This window comes from Triplophysa rosa, linkage group LG19, assembly GCF_024868665.1.
Source record: "Triplophysa rosa linkage group LG19, Trosa_1v2, whole genome shotgun sequence".
NCBI lineage: Eukaryota > Metazoa > Chordata > Actinopteri > Cypriniformes > Nemacheilidae > Triplophysa > Triplophysa rosa.
The window spans coordinates 1473444-1489964 of NC_079908.1; the positions used below are offsets into that span (position 1 = coordinate 1473444).

General features: G+C 40.0%; 1 protein-coding gene across 3 annotated transcripts; it reads right to left on the reverse strand.

Moving 5' to 3' along the window:
- Positions 1-294: 294 nt before the first annotated feature.
- acsl6 (acyl-CoA synthetase long chain family member 6) lies at positions 295-16521 on the reverse strand. 3 transcript variants are annotated; one of them, XM_057359672.1, is made up of 22 exons: positions 16181-16339; positions 12153-12285; positions 10792-11012; positions 9033-9147; positions 8746-8810; positions 8561-8662; positions 8377-8476; positions 8102-8280; positions 7868-7900; positions 7564-7615; positions 6797-6870; positions 6605-6682; positions 5296-5430; positions 4933-5067; positions 4748-4843; positions 4593-4665; positions 3042-3130; positions 2846-2962; positions 2293-2436; positions 2110-2211; positions 1957-2028; positions 295-1768 (listed from the first exon to the last, which is right to left on the reverse strand). In XM_057359672.1, the coding sequence occupies exons 3-22, from the start codon at positions 10993-10995 to the stop codon at positions 1628-1630; spliced, it is 2106 nt and encodes a 701-aa protein (XP_057215655.1). In that variant the 5' UTR covers positions 10996-11012; positions 12153-12285; positions 16181-16339; the 3' UTR covers positions 295-1627. The 3 variants fall into 3 exon arrangements, with proteins under 3 accessions (XP_057215655.1, XP_057215654.1, XP_057215653.1); XM_057359671.1 differs by lacking the exons at positions 12153-12285; positions 16181-16339 and adding an exon at positions 16356-16521; XM_057359670.1 differs by lacking the exon at positions 12153-12285 and having other exon boundaries at positions 16181-16349.

Consider the following 16521-nt stretch of genomic DNA (forward strand, 5'->3'; position numbering starts at 1 on the left):
ATCATCACATTTCCTTGCTTAAGATGTCTGTCCAATATGTCTTAACATGTGTTATATAACCCATTGTTTGATATTACCATGATTTTACTAAAAATAAATAATAAAACATGGTCATTTTAACCCGTTCATGCATTCATTATTTTACACGTATTTTTCTGTTTTCATGATGTTTGCAGTGTTTAATCAGTTTTTATTTCATTTAACTCACTTTTTAATTGCTGTGAATTAAATAATAAAATTATAATACTGTAATGTTGTACTCGTGACCATAACAATCAAAAGAGATACAAAGAATGCATCTTTATTTTTACATTTTGCACACACTCATACTTTGAGGATATGCAGAGATGTTTTGCTGCTTTGTAACAATGAAAATTGTATAAATAAAGTTGAGTTGAGTTGAGATGAGATGAGATGAGATGTACATGCACAAATGTTTTTTTTTTCCATTTTTAAAACATGAACTTTTTGCAGAAAGAAAACCTGTTTTGTACATAATGAAAAATGTGTAAGAAGCTATATGTCCAGCAATCGTCCGAACTACCCAATAACTCTTCACACAGATATTAAACTTTCAACCTCAAACTCTGACATACTAAGCAATGAAATTATAAGGAATGTTTATATAAAAAACAGTACAGCATAACTTTACAATTTAATTATAATAAATTACTAATAGAAATAGACCCGATAGTCCATAATCTGCTGGAAAACAAACAAAACAAAAAATGAGCAATACTTCAGTACAGGCTGTGGAATGTTAAATGCACCACATGTTAATGCCACGAAATGAAAAAGACGACTTGATTCAAATCTGTGCAGATTTTTATTTCTCGTTTTGCCCCGTCTTCATCCATAACCCCTCATTAAATACAAAGATAAAGTTCTGTTATCATTCAAGAACAGATTGTTGATTTTTTTCTACACTGCAAACCATTGCTTAAATAGTTTCACGTCTATTATTCTTCAAAATGTACAGTACACTACTATTGAAATACTTTGGGATGGAATGAAACCGAACAGCTAGCTCATTTGACAGCCCAAAACTGTACGCATGGCATGCTCACCTTGATCAAGTGAGCCACATTTGTAGGCCTTTACTACACAGACAAGCATTAGAAAGTAATTCTAGTATATGTAAGTGTCTTTTGATCGAGGTCTTGGGGACCTGCGAGACATGACCAGAGACGGTCTCACGGAATGCCGGGTATACGCATCATGCATTGCTTTGAGCTCGAAATGTGCCATACAAATTCCCTTTGAACCCATAAAGAAATGCTAAAGGTGAATGGAGGTGTACTGTCGAGAGGGGTGAAATAACTTCTCGGTCCACTGAAGAAATGAAACGATGAAGCACGCATGCTCGAACTGCTTCTGTTTTACAGGAGGACTTGGTTTTGGTCGTAGCTCTGCCACATTTCTAAAGGCACACCAACCATTGACATTCACGGCCAAAGGGAGATTTACTCTTTAATTTACTCTTGTAGCGAGTAAGCTCATGCTTTGACTTGACGCCAATGGCTCATTTGGAGTATTTTGTGCCGGCTAGTGTCTGAATGAGGAAGAACAAAGAGGTGATGAGTGTCCGCTGTCACTAAAACGTCCTGGACTTCAGGTGACAGTACGATTACATGGAAATGTTGCTGTACAGTTGTTCGATCTCTGTCTTGAAATATTCCTTCAGCTCCGGTCGCTTGGCTTTTAACGTGGGGGTCAGCAGTCCGTTTTGTATGGAGAACATTTCTTTATGAATGCGTATGTCTTTGACCTGGGAGAAATAAAACAAGATCATTCGCAGCAAAGAAATGTATACGCTACACTGGCAGACAATTGTCTTTTTACATTGCATTGTCAACAATAACCCCCTCGGGTGCTGGACTTGGTGGGCGACAGCTGATGGTTTGGTCAATTTGATCAATAGCAGTGTTCGCACAAAAATACATTTTACAAGCATACCTGCTCAAATGAATGGAGGCCGCTAGTTTTTCCCAAACGCACCATATCATCTAAGATAGCTTTCTTCAATTCCTGTAGACAAAAAAACAACAATTATTAACTTGTCTATGGTTCAAAAGCAGCAGCAAGTTTATTTCGTTTCTGAAACATTACTTTATTTTCACACAGTTCTTCAAAGCATCCCTCGAAGCCTTTCTTCTGAGCCCATGAAGGAAATACCTCTGGATCGGGAACGACGATTCCGACCAGACACGACTGCACACACGGTCGAGAAGAAGAAGCTGTTAGTGTACACACGTGACGTGGAGATGTGGCATTCTAACATTAGAGACCAACCTGCAGGCTGTCACCGTGGACATAGAGCTGAGCCACGGGTTCACTGCGGATGTAGATGTTTTCTATTTTCTCTGGAGAAATATATTCGCCTTGAGCTAGTTTAAAGATGTGCTTCTTTCTGTCAATGATCCTCAATGTGCCATTCTGATGAGAAAAAGATTAAGACCAATTAAATCAGCAGTACAAAAAACAAACAAAAAAATCATCTATTTCTCTCTGTTTGTCTGTCTAAAGGACAGGAGCAGTCAATACTGATGGCCACTAGATGGCACAATTGTGCGTGTTACCCTTGTGGGAATTTCCCGGTTTATTTTCAATGAACGACCCATCATGCACTGGAAATAAAATAAATGCAACTGAATAAAATGAAGAAAAAAAACGCTCCAGCTGCTGTGTTTAAACCTTCTCCTCTGTTAGGAAGAGCTTTAACATTCTGAAGATCCGGTTTTAAGTTTAAAGCTTTGTTGGTGCCTACATGATAGATGGCCCAGGTTTTATAAACCATTCAAGCAAAACACACACACACATTAATAAGACTGAGTAAAATATTTACCGGTAGCCATTTTCCAATGTCTCCTGTGTGAAGCCACCCATCTGTGTCCAGGGTCTCGGTAGTCCTCACAGGGTCCTTCAAATAACCCTTAAACACGTTTGGGCCTTTCACACAAATCTGACACAGAAAGAAAACTGTCAATGCTAGAATGCTTTCAAACACTTTTCTGATTGTATTATAAAGACATTTGACCCACCTCTCCTTCTCCTTTAGCAGCGAAGTAATTCTTCTCAGCCACGTCCACCAGTTTAATGAGATTGCATGGCAGAGGAGCTCCTACATGACCTACAGACGAGAAACAAGAAAACACCTCGGCATATTTAAAAAATATTATAAATCCGTCATGTTCATATATTTACAGATTTATATATACAACAGAACCCAGATTTGACATTTGACATCAAACCAAGGGCAAAATTGGACAAATGGGTCGATCGAATGGTCAGCACAAACCATGCAAATTCTTCTTTCATGGGAATCCGTATTTAGGAAAATCTAGACAGCGTTTTTCTTTACATTGTATAGTTTGGTTAATGGCACATTTGGCAGACTTTGACCCTTTCTGTCCGGGACTATCAGAAGCAAGTAGCTATCGCTGTAACCTTGGTAAATCCGCACTGTATTAAAACAACTGTTTGCTGTCATAAATCATCAGATCTAGCTCTGGAGTGTCGAGGAAGTGTTTTACTGCAAAAATATTGGCCTTGCATTTTTATTTTACAATAATGCATCTTATGACATAAGATATATAAATATATATTAAAACCAATTCACAATAAACAAATCATTGCTCAACAATGACATAAAAGTGACAAAACTTGTTGAATGTGACAGCGTTGATTTCGTTGAATATGAAACATTATTTAGCAGTCACATTTACTTTGTTTAAGTGAACCAAAACAAAAAGCTGGAAAAATACTCTTCTGCTTAACACAAAGAAAGATATTTTGAAGAATGCCAGTAACCAAACAGATTTCTTCCCCCATTCACTCCCATAGTCTTTAATTTCCCTACTACGGCAGTAAATGGATGAGATGAGATCTGTTTGATTACTGACATTCTTCCAAATATATTCCTTTGTGTTCAGCAAAACAAATACATTTATACAGGTTTAGAACAACTTGAGGGTGAAGAAATGATGACAGAATTTTCATCTTTGGGTGAACTGTTTGGGTGAAGCTTTTCCATGCCATGTACACTGAAATGTCTCAAGTGAAGCACAAGAGGGAGCAGTTGACTTAAAAATTCTCAAAATGCCAAAGTGTGTCCTACTGTCTCGCACTACACCAGGATAAAACCAATACAACGATATAAACTGTAAATCAAATTATATCGACTGTCAAACAAGGTTCTTGAAGAGGTTTAACTCTCAGGATAACAGTCAGGTGTGTTGTAGCTCTTCGGGAACAGGGTTTCACAGCTCAAAGTCTAGTGAATGAATGCCACTTTATTATTATAGCATCACCTTATTATCACCTTGACCACGGTCATTATACTGTAAATGAGTTACAGGAGCGTCGTGTTAACTCAAAGATTGATTTCTAGTAATCAAACCATGTGTTTGTAATAAAGGATCATGTGGCGTAATACTAGAATTTAAGTCATAAAAACAAGCTGGTGAGTGAGTGATTCACTGAACACGGTGTGAGTCATTCATGGACTTCAGCGCTGGGAAACGCATGGGAAGTTTGGTTTCTTTCTGCTTATGTATAACACAGAGCAGTTATATATGCAGATGAGATCTCACCAGACGTCCAGTCTCCTGGTGTGGTGAAGGTGCATCCGGCTGTGCATTCTGTCTGACCGTACGCCTCATACACCTGCGAACACACCCGAGAACATCACCCGAGAACATCACAGTATGACATAACACAGAGCCATGTGGTGATGTGATGCTCGGACCTGACAGCCCAGCGCTGCTCTCAGAAAGCCCAGGACTGATGGAGAGGCCGGAGCCGCTCCCGTAATGATCATCCGCAACCTGCCGCCGAGACTGTCCTGAAACATGACCACACGCACACATCAACATGTCTTCCCGTCAGTTCTACTCATGGCGCCATGTGTCTTCCACGCTGTCGATCACACACCTGGATCTTATGGAAGAAGATCTTGTCCCATATGCTGTCGCAGCGGATGACGCCACGGCTCACCTCGGCTCCTTTTCTCTTGGCTGCAAAGTTCAGCAGCCAGCGTTTCACCGAGGTGTTGGCCTGACTGAAGATCTGAACACAGTACATAGCCATTATATACACTTCATGCTTTCACTAAAGAGTAATAAAAAGTTCACTTGTACCACAACAACGGCAACAAATTAACGAGTGCAAAGGTAACGAAAATAAAACAAGTAATTACATACTTTGACAGATTTGGAGTGATCGTGATGTAGTGTATCTTTATTACTATAGTAAGTGACAACATCACTTTTCAATAAATATCAGAAGAAATATCACCTTGTCATACATGCGGTTCAGGAGACGAGGGACCACCGGGAAGATAGTAGGCCGGAGAGCCTTCATGTCGTCGGGCAGAAGACGGATGTCACCTTGGAAGAAGCCAATCCTTCCGCCGTGACAGATTACCACGGACTAGAATGCAGCAAATACACAACAAAACACACAAACGTTGTTTATTCCCAGTCACATGAACGCTTTTATAAGTCATTTAATACTTTTGCCCAGACAATTCCTGTGAGAAAGGTGAAGAATGTCACAAAATGCCCAAACTTTCAAGCCAACTGTTTTATATTCATTTTCGTTCATAAAAATATGAATACTTCATATTTGTATCCATTTACATAATATTTAATTCACTTCAATTTTATTTATATAGCGCATTTTACAATGTTGCATTGTTTCAAAGCAACTTTACAGGAAGAAAAACAAAACAAAAAAATAAATCAAGAAGAAGGTGGAAAATAATACATGGTACGTGGTATTATGGAAAAAGTAAGACCATTCTAATAAGGCAACGTTAGCGGAAATGACAGAGGAGCTAATGAGCTAATCTACATCTACATTTAGCAGATGCAGTGCATAAGTGCTATAGATCCGGTCTCAGTTAGCCTAACACAGTGCACGAAGCTATATACAGTAAACACATACATATAGACAATACACACATATTCACATATACATACAGTATATATTCTAATATCAGCTGTCTCTCGGTGAGCAAGCCAACAAACCCCAATGATGAATTTATTGAGAAAAAAAACTTCGGGAGAAACCAGTCTCAGCCGGGAGGGCCAGGTCTCCTCTGACGTGCTACACCTGCACTCAGTAACTCAGTAAAAGTTCCAGAGAAAATGTTTTTGATAATAATTGAAACCGTCCCAAAATGCACATGATTCCCCATCTGACCCTGTGTCAAAAACGTGTCAAAATGACCCTAATAGAACTAAAAAAAGAATCAATTATTTTAACCTTAAATAAAATTGTATTTGATTGTATTGTATTTAATGTATGATCTCTGGCGTGTGGGTTATATTAGGACGTAGACCTTTAGTGTTTGTGACAGAGGAAGTGATTTCTACATGCGCGTTGTGTATCTGTGTGGGTGTGGCCTCTTGCTCTTGTTTGTGCACACAGTTGATCCACAGCCAAACTGTAATCTGACCTAGCGGAGCTGGATGAACTAAAAAAAACATAGCCCGGTTTCTGCTGGTGGGTGGGAGAGTTTTCTTCATTACTCACGCATGAGCTTAAAACAGTGAGATATGACATAATACAGTTAGACTTCATAGGAAGACACAAATCTCACCTCAATCAACCTTTCAAACATGTGCGCTAGAGGCAGGAAGGAAATGAGAACATCATCTTGGTTTGGAAAGATGACTTTCTGCAGAGCAGAAACACACACAGACGGACTGCGGTTAGACACATTAACATGTCTCACTCCACCATCTTCAACAGGGTTCATCTCGCTGAACGACATTAATAATACTGTACTAACATCCGTCACTTTCAAGAAGCCTCCGAAGTCAGCCACAACATTCCCGTGGGTCAGCATCACTCCCTTTGGATTTCCTGATGGGCACAACACACATAATATTACAGTAACTCTTTAGATTGGGCGTCTGTCACCATAAATTCAACATTCAAGCGTTGTGTTGCTTTGAATGAGTAAAGATAAAGAATAAGCCATGAGGTGACATGTAGTCACACTTGAAAAATGTCTAAATGTCATTGAATTTGATCAATGAAGATGCACAAGCACAAAACATTTCACTTTATCAGGTTTGAGATACATTACAACAACAGGCTACATATTTATCAAACTCAAACTGCTTTTAACCACAGACAGACCTACTGCTAAGAATGGACATCTACTACTAACACGTGACAACCAGAATATGTCCAAATGTGTGCTGTTCAAACACTTAAAACACTTTGATATTTTATGCGATGACCTTGAGACATGTGTGGGGTGCATGTGTTCTTTGATGTTTCATCCTTATTTCCTCCCTTTCATTCTTCCACAAATGTTTTGAATCCTCGCGAGAAACGTGCAGGAAGGAGTCGGACCCTCTACACTTGACCCAGTACAGAAGGGGAGTACTAGACGCTCAAGGACACAATAATGTACCTAATAAAGTGGCCACTAAACTAATGTCACGCCGCACTAGAATTGAAAGGTGTAAGGTGTGTAAAAACACTGTGAAACATGCACACGAAAACATGTGGAATGTAAATCTGATGATGGTGTAAACACTGGCAAACCTGTTGTGCCGCTGGTGAAGCACACGATGGAGAGATCATCTGGTCCAGGGGGCTGTGAACACATAAACACATACAGTCAGTGTACTCTCAGTTGTTGCATATCAACATAATGATGCGATGTGAATTTAATTCATTTTTATTCATTCAAACGCACACAATCGGAGTAAAAGAAAATAAACTTGGCTGAAGGAAGGTGGTGATATACATGTAGGACGGTTTTCCTTTAATTGAAGTATCACAACTGATCTGTAAAAGCAGTGTACAGTATGCCGGATCAGTTGTACACTACAGGTTTCACACTTACCACAGGCTTCCTGTATTTCTCTTTCCCCAGAGCCTAAAAAAGACATCGAGCAGACAAAAACATCAGGTGTTATTAGGTAAGCACTAACATCCCGACCCCATCCCCAACCCTAACAATATTCCCAAATATTCCTGCCAGCCATTCATCGAAATAAAACACGGCACGTACGATGTTACAGATGTATGTAAAGATATACTGTTGCATCTGAGCTACAGGACTGTTTTGTGGACCTACCTCGACGTCTTTAAGAGCCTGAATATGAACTGCACACCTCCGGCCTTCCTCCACCAGCTGAAGGTCAAAAGCATCCATGAGGATGATGGTCTTAAGACCCGGTGTTTCTCCTCTCTCAATCTTTCCCAGAAGTACCTTGGCTTTCTCGGGTTTGTCGCAGATCACTGTGGCGATTTCCGCTGTAATAAAATGTTGATGGGGAAATAGGTGTAAGACGGCAATGCAGGCTGAAATGACTCACTTAAGAGCATGTGATGGTGGAAATGTACCTGTACCTGTATTAATGATAAAGCGTATAGCGTCAGGTCCCAGAGTATCATACAGCGGCACCACCACCATTGAGTATGTGTAACATGCCAGCTCTGCTATGATCCACTGAGATAGACAAGGACGTAAAGAGACACTCAACATCATGCGTCTTTACACGCTGGTATGGTATTTCTGTTGGGTTTTTCTTACCTCTGGCCTGTTTTGTGCAAACACACCAATGAACTGATCAGTATTGGGCTGACAACCCTGAGACAGCAAACCAGAACCCAAGTTCTCGGCCCTGCTGAAGACCTACAGCAGATACAGGAAGAGAGGACATGAGGCCGGCCGCTAAACACAGAAATAAACATACTACGCTTCCTTTCAACACTCGCCTCTTTGTACGACAACCATTTATAGGGCTGATTGGGAAGTCTGGAGCCTAAAAACGGTCCATCGCCTGAATAAAACATAAAGCGCGTCAGCATCTGAAGAACAGATTTTTGATTTGCAGCAATATTACATTTTTTACGTAGTTACAAATGTGCAAGATCAGGCTGCAGATGCTGAATGAAAATGTGTGGTCACAATTTATTATTTATTCATTTGACCCTAAACACATTTCAACAATTCTGAAATGTCAATGTCGTCTGAAACCACGGTGTGCTCAGCTGACACTCACCGGTTATGTGTAGCCCTCTTTGAAAGACCTCATACATCGTCTTGGCATCTTCGTGGTAGTAAGAGAGCAGCTTTGAGCTGCTGCCCATCATGGACCTCCGAGCGCCATCTTCCTTCTGAAAACACAGGTGAAAGAAAAGCTTTAACACACGTCACTGGCGTTTCAGTCCAGCCTGTGACTTTCTGTCTCTTCTGCTGCACAGATGCACAAAAATATCCCATACAGTATAACAAAAGAAAGTTAGACCGAACACATGCAGTACTCACCTGACACCACCGAGCACATACAGTAAAATACAGTAAAGCTCATTTGGGCTGTATCTACAGGTTTATGTTTTATAAAGCAGGAGCTCACGGAAGTTTCAAAATACAATTTCAACATCTGCACAAAGTAGTATCTTTGAAGTGGTCATCTGGTACTTGTTTGCATTTGCGTTTGCCTAAATTTGCATTAGACTCGACTCTATAGGATGTGTTTGAATATTCAGCAGATGGTTATGAAACTGGGTGTGGCGCTCTTAAGCTGCCTACTGCGTTACAATACCACAAAAACACTGAAACTTCTCCCGTGGCATCTGAGGACACTTCTTTGGAAAACCTGCAGGGCAATGTTTCTCTCTGTGAATCATTGAAAATAAAACAGTTTCCCGGACAGGGTTTCAATTAAGCCAGCACTAGGCCTTAGTTAAATGAAGACATTTAAGTAGTTGTTTCCAAATATGCCTTATAAAAAACATTAATTTTGCTTTAACGTTTATCTTAGTCTAGGACTAGGCTTATTATTATTATTTTAGTCTAGGACTAGGCTTACGCTCTGTATGGGAAACCCCGCCATAACGTCTACAACGTGGGATTCACAAATGCCAAAACATGTATGGGCCTGGACGTTTCATTCAAATATTAATATCCTCCTTTTTTAAAAAAGGTCCGTATAGATGTATGATATGTTTGTTAATTGTTTGTAAGGAAGGATTCACACTCATGTTTTAGGATGATTCAACTGGCCTGCTTATGTAAAACATCCAGCAGAATTCAGGTCACAGCCAGATTCAAACAACACAGGGTTCAGGATGTGAGCTCAAACAATGTAAATGGTGTAGGCAACAAAGAAGACGCAAGTGTAAACATGAATCCTATTTCTATCAAATATGCAAAACTGGACCATCCAGATGATAAAAGAATAATGTTACGCTCGCCTGTACACTACCAGACGAGTCAAGACACACCTACAGTACTCATTCCTTATTATTACTACTGTCTACAGGTTACAATAATAGTGAAATCATCAAAACTAGGAAGAAACTAATAAACACAAAGGAAGATAATTGGGAATTATGACAAAAACATTTAAATCAAAACAAAGCTTGTATTGTAGCCTCTTTAACGCCATACCAGCTTTGCAATTTGGGAGATTCTCTTATGCAATTTCTTCATTTTTTCTTTGTGTACAAAACTAGCTCTATCTGCGCATTTGTTGTCTAAAAATGAAAGGCTTGTAAAGTTTCACCAAGCCTTTAACTGGCAGGATAAATCAAAAACTGTTAAGAATTTTTTTGCTGCCTTACGTTTTAAGAAACTTTTTTTTATTTTGTCAATGTCTTATCAAAATAAGTTAACTGCATCAACCACTTGTCAAAATTTAAAATAGCAGTAAGGTCAATTTGATTGAAGAAACATAAGGCAAATAAAAAACGTGATAGTGAAGTTGTTTCATATGAGCTAAATGTTTGAGAAAGGCTGTGTCAAAACACCTGACCCACCTCTACTTCCTGCGACTGGTGACGGAGGTCACAGGGTGGAATAATGGCACGAGGGCGTGTCGCAAACCAGTAGGCCAGAACAGCAGTGATGGCGCCCAAACCGACCAGCGCGGAGGTGGGAAGAGATCGTATGAACTGTCCCAGCTCATCCAGCTCAGGCAGCTGTAGACCCAGCAGCAGATCCCGTGACTGCATTTTCTCCATAAGCGTGGAACTGAGCTCTGACACACACACAGACAGACATCTGTTAGCCTAAAACCAACAGACTGCAGGTGCATTTGTTAGGAATTTTACTATGAATTCAAGCCATGGCACATTGTGTAGATCAGTCCAACTGATGACCCTGTGTGTATGTGTGTATGGATTATAAAGTACAGACAAAAATAGAAATGTTCTCATTGTTTTAAACTGCTTTGAAAATTGGTCTGAAAAGAACATTCTATAGAAGCTCTCCTTTTCTTTCCTCTCTGAACATCACAGGAACTGCACACACGCCTGGTTTAAGTCAAGACGTATGAACAGATCCCTTAAGCTATCCTGGAGAGGTGTTCAAATCATACAAGTTGACCACTGGGGTGCCCCAAGGTTCAGTGCTTAGTCTCCTCCTTTTCTCTGTAACCCCGACCTCTGATAAGGTCAAATTAGGGCAAATGTCTTCTATCAAAACTATGATCATACACAGCTTATCTGTCATTCCTATCATCTCTGCTCTTGTTGTCAGACATCTCAACCTAAAGTTGATAAACGAGCGATGCTAGACAAGCTTACTCTTTGAACTACCAACCTGCACCCAATCTGCTAAAACCATCACAGTTTTTATGATACAGCTGAGCTGAGCTGAAGATTGACTAACTTCTTAATTTTTACTCCTTCCCTATGTTAACCCAGCTCTTAAACGTACTGTATTATATTTATCATTCACTCTTACAACAACTTCAAAAGATATTTTAGATAGAAGCATCTGTTAAATCGATAAATGTTACATCAGTAACAGCAATGTAATGGAAACATCTCTGACAGGCGAATCTGTCAAGACAATATTCTGTATGCTTACTACAGTATAATGAAACATAATGAGATTCTATTTTGACAATTTATTCTTCTGATTCTTTTTTTATGATCAAAACTTGTAAAAAATCTCCAGACTTTAACACCTTAACAGACATACAGTACATGTATATGTCTGTATGTATTTCTTGAAATGTTTTAGCGCTAACACGTTTAGATGACGGCTTTTCAGAGATGGTAAGAATATTACTGAAAAGGCAAAACAATGCACAGACAGTGCATGACATCAGAGTGATCAATAACCGCAGTTATGAGAGCAGAACCATCACACATGCATCAGTCTCATAACTCACCAGTATTTAAACTCCAGCGGATGAATTCATGCTTCTGTCTCTCTGAGCTGTAAACTCAGACAATTGACACATCAGTGTGCAGTTTAAAGTTCACCGTCTCTGTTGTTTGGTTTGAATGCTTTTTCTGGTGACCCTAAGTAAAAGACATCACAGTTCTTATTACTGCTTGAATCTGTCTCCTTATTGACCAACTAGATGGATCAGTGGCTGTATACTGTAAACAATCCACGCTCACACTGTTTCCTCACTGAAATCACAGCTTACATGCAATGCTACATAAATTAAAGTAAATCCTTTTTGGACACATCAGTGGAGTTTGTAACTTTCTGAACAATAAGCTCTACTTTTAATTAAAAAAAATGTACAGTGACATTGTGGCATTACATCAAAAAAAGGGGGAACGTTTTTTTCATTGCAGAAGCAATTACATGAAATGAGATGAAATCGGAGATTTGGTGATTCTTCTCGGTTAATAATGCTAACAATAGATCAATGATACTTATAGATCTCGTGATTATTTATGCAGGCAGAACTGCTGAATTCTCTTTTGTGGTATTGATTTTTTGTGAAGCCTTTTAAAGGCTGTTTACTCGAAGCCACAAGCTGAAGTTTACTTCCTCTCCATATGACTGTTGTCTGTGCACTTGTAAATAACTCAGATAAACAATGAACCGCTCTAGTACTGTATTTATTTCAATAGACTACAACATGTATGACCTCGATTTGTAAATCCCCTGAAGAAATCGCTGCACTTCTTTAGACGCTGATTTTCACATGAGATCCTTTAGCATATTTTTTATTATTATTATTAAATTCACTGACATAATCTGATAATCAGAACAAAATGTGATTTTGCATGCACTATCTTAACAGACATGTTGTTATGAATACACTGCAGAATATCAAGGTGCTACCACCACTAATTATTCACAGTGTGCAGAATATAGAATACTTTTCTTCTTATATATATATATATATACTGTATATATATATATGTATTACCTATTATTCATTAATAAACATTTGCCGAACATAATTGTTAACAAATCAGCAGTTTATGTACAAACATAAAGTGATGTGACATCATTGCATGTTACTTCAAATGATACCTTGCACGCCTATCAGAAGCGTTTCCTCACTATCACGAATGACCCACTGTCATGACACTGTGAAGGGGGGGGGGGTGATTAGTTGTAACTGAAGGTAACCAGGTAACGTTATCTCTGAGGTATTAGTGATAACCTCTGGGGATCAATACTGGATGTCTGGAGAAAACCTGATGAACCTCTGGGTTCCCACACCTTTCTAGTCCTTTGTTTGAGTGCGTTTTTTAGTATGTATCAGTCATCAAAGTTCTTTGTTTAGCAAAGCACTGAAAACACTGAAATAAAAAATGACCATTAATAGCAATAGAAAATAACAATTTCAAATACTACTGGATTGGAAACTGACTGAGAGCCAATAAAAAATACTTTTATCACCCGTTTAGCAGATCCAAATATCAGACTGCATTCTCATGCAGCAGTCTCTTTACCCCAGTTAAAATTGAATCATTTACTAAATACGCTGTTGACATTCAAGCAGCATTTGTTTTATACTGTGGCCTACACACTGAAAAGATTTGCTTTGCATCTGCTTTCCATCTTGAGGGAGGAGTCAGAAGTGCACTGCTCCGCCTCCACCACCTTACCTCACACCCCCATCTGCAAAGCGTCAGGAGCAATTAGTCTGCGCTATCACAAGAGATTACAGCCTATTAGTCAAGAAAGCTGATGGACGACAGTAACCCCTGCGCTTCACTGGCTGCGCAAAGTCTTTCCTGCTGCCCTTTCACTTCCTTGGAAATCCTTTCATTTCACACCAGGTCATGCACTGTGAATCCTTATATTGAGAGTCTAATTGATCAGTCCCGTGTTAACACTAATGAATCTTATTGTGTTATCAAATTGGAGTGGAATATTGCAGTAGGCAAGCAGCACTGCTGCACCACAGATTATTATTAGTCATCTGATATTACTTCCCACATTACAGCGGCAACATTGACACGCACAGAGAGAGAAGGGAAGAGAAAACGCATTAGCCAGCTATGAACCTTCCTGGCCACCGTATCACACCACCCTCAGCAGATGCAGCTCTGCCTGTGCCCCTCCCTCTGCTTAATCCACATCTCTCTCTCTCTGTCTATACCCTTGACTACATGATACTGAGTCTTAGCTTTCAGCTCAGCCCTCACAAACACACATAATGAAATATAAATAACATCAATCGCATCACCATAAACATCAAACAAGCTCAAATACAGACACCTAGAATGGACCTATAAAGCAAATGCACGCGCTATAACAGACAAAGCTGCCCTTGCTCAACGTTAGATTTCATCTCGATCTACGCTGAGCTCTTCCATTTTATCTGACCTATGAAAAAGAATTGTACCCTTATACTGTCTGTCATTTTGAATAAAACCAGGTAATGTAGACGTTACCAGGTTAGGTGAAATCTTAGGTTATCTGACAAAAGAAATACATGAGGGCTAATTCGATTGTGTAACAGGGTTGTAAAGGTTGTACTCAATTTAATGAGCCACGTGACCCACTAGCCCATTAGTAAAAGATGCCCTGTTTCCTCAGCAAAAGGATTCTGCTTACTAAGGAACACTTTAATAATAAAGATTCATCTTCTCCGTTCAGCACACCACAAAACCCTGCGAGACGCTTGCGGTTAAAACGTCTGACATTCAGCCACATGACTGCTCCCATATGAGGATCTTTATTATGACATTTCTGCTGTGTGGCCCTATAAGGTCATTGCGTCCTTCAAAGCAGAAGTGGTGTGGAAGAAGATGGGCATCTTTTGATCAGGTTCATTTCATTTCTTCATTTCTCACGTTCATAGCTGCATTTCTTTTGTTTTGTTGCACTGAACATTAAGATCTAATATTGATGAAAAATTGATTTGTCTTTGTTTTCTTGAGGCTTTGCAAGGTTTATGTGTCACAATAGGCAGCACACTTCCATCAAAGACACTTGCACTGGTGTTGGTTCTCTTAAATCTTTGAATAATGAAGTATAGGCTGAGAGATTAGGTTTACCTCTGTCTCGCAGCAAACCTGACTCCCTGCATTATTTATAAGCACCACATGGCAGCTGAAAGGCTCAGGTCAGACGCAGTAAGGTTTGGGGTGTCCACGCACTCTTCCTTAGCATATGCGGCTATGAAAATGTATGGTGTGTGAAGCGCAGGCTTCTTTCAGACACACCGAGATATCTACAGAAGCGTGTAAAATGTGCATATTATTTCACCGTGGGTTTCAGTCCTTATCTACAGTAAGCAGCTTGAAAACTACACGGCACTACTGTACTGTAGGTGGGATGAGGCGCAATGACGTTTCAGAACCGCGAGCTGGACAGCGACTCTCGCTGTGACGTCTCCGGCGTCTGCGCAGCGCAGCGCGTGCGGCACGGCACCGGTAAAACTGTAGTCGTTTAAGCAAGAACCCTTTCAAATAAAAATAAGAACAAACATATTTCACTTCTGGGTCACTCTACCGTGTGTCTGACTGTACTGAGTGAGATTTACTCGCTATTAAAGCTGCTCCCACACATTAAAGCGTCGCATAGAGATCTCCATCATGTGCCGCATAATGAAAAACCATCGTCATCAGCATCTTACACGTTCACGGTCACTGCATTTGGAAAACATTTCATAAGCATTGCCTTTGAATGAATTCGTATTCAGAATAGCTGTTGAATCGCATAAACGGTTTCTCGTTTGCAATGGCAGATATTCACGCAGTTAAGGCCTGTGAAGCTAAAAAACGCGAAAATGGTTAAAAAATGGACATTATTATAATGTCGAGCTGCACGCTTTCCATAAGCATTATCACCATTTCATTCACGATCAAGTGATGCATTTCATCGTCGTGTTCCATTCAGCACCGGTGCTGTGAACCTGCACACATGAGCCGGTAAACCAGCATCGATGCTTCCCATCATTCCTCAAGCAAGAGAGGCAAAATAAAGTAAACTCACCGAGCACAACCCAGACAGAGCCAGCAACTAAAGCGAAGGCGAGCATGTCTCAGTCATTGAGAGAGTTGGAGCACTGCTGCATGGAGAGATTAGCTATAGGAGAGACATCCAGCACGGGCCCGTGCGGAAAGAGAGAGAAGGACGGACAGGTCTGTGTATGGAAATAAAGCCTCACCTCATCTCTCCTCCCTGATGGTGATGATGCACCTATGAGCTTTGCATCACGAGAGCTCCATGCGCAAGGTTAGCATGGCTAGCGGATGGGGCTACACGCTGATTCCTAGTGATGTAAAATAGGTCACCGATAATGTAGTCACGATATATTAAAATGGGTTGGCTAA

Excerpts from the sequence above, each read along its gene's own strand:
- acsl6 (XM_057359670.1), bottom strand. The coding sequence starts at position 16,226 with ATGCTCGCCTTCGCTTTAGTTGCTGGCTCTGTCTGGGTTGTGCTCG. Across the intron at positions 6,871-7,563 it reads CTTCACCAGCGGCACAACAG|GAAATCCAAAGGGAGTGATG; the intron begins GTTTGCCAGTGT and ends TGTGCCCATCAG. Across the intron at positions 2,212-2,292 it reads TCCACGGTGACAGCCTGCAG|TCGTGTCTGGTCGGAATCGT; the intron begins GTTGGTCTCTAA and ends CCGTGTGTGCAG.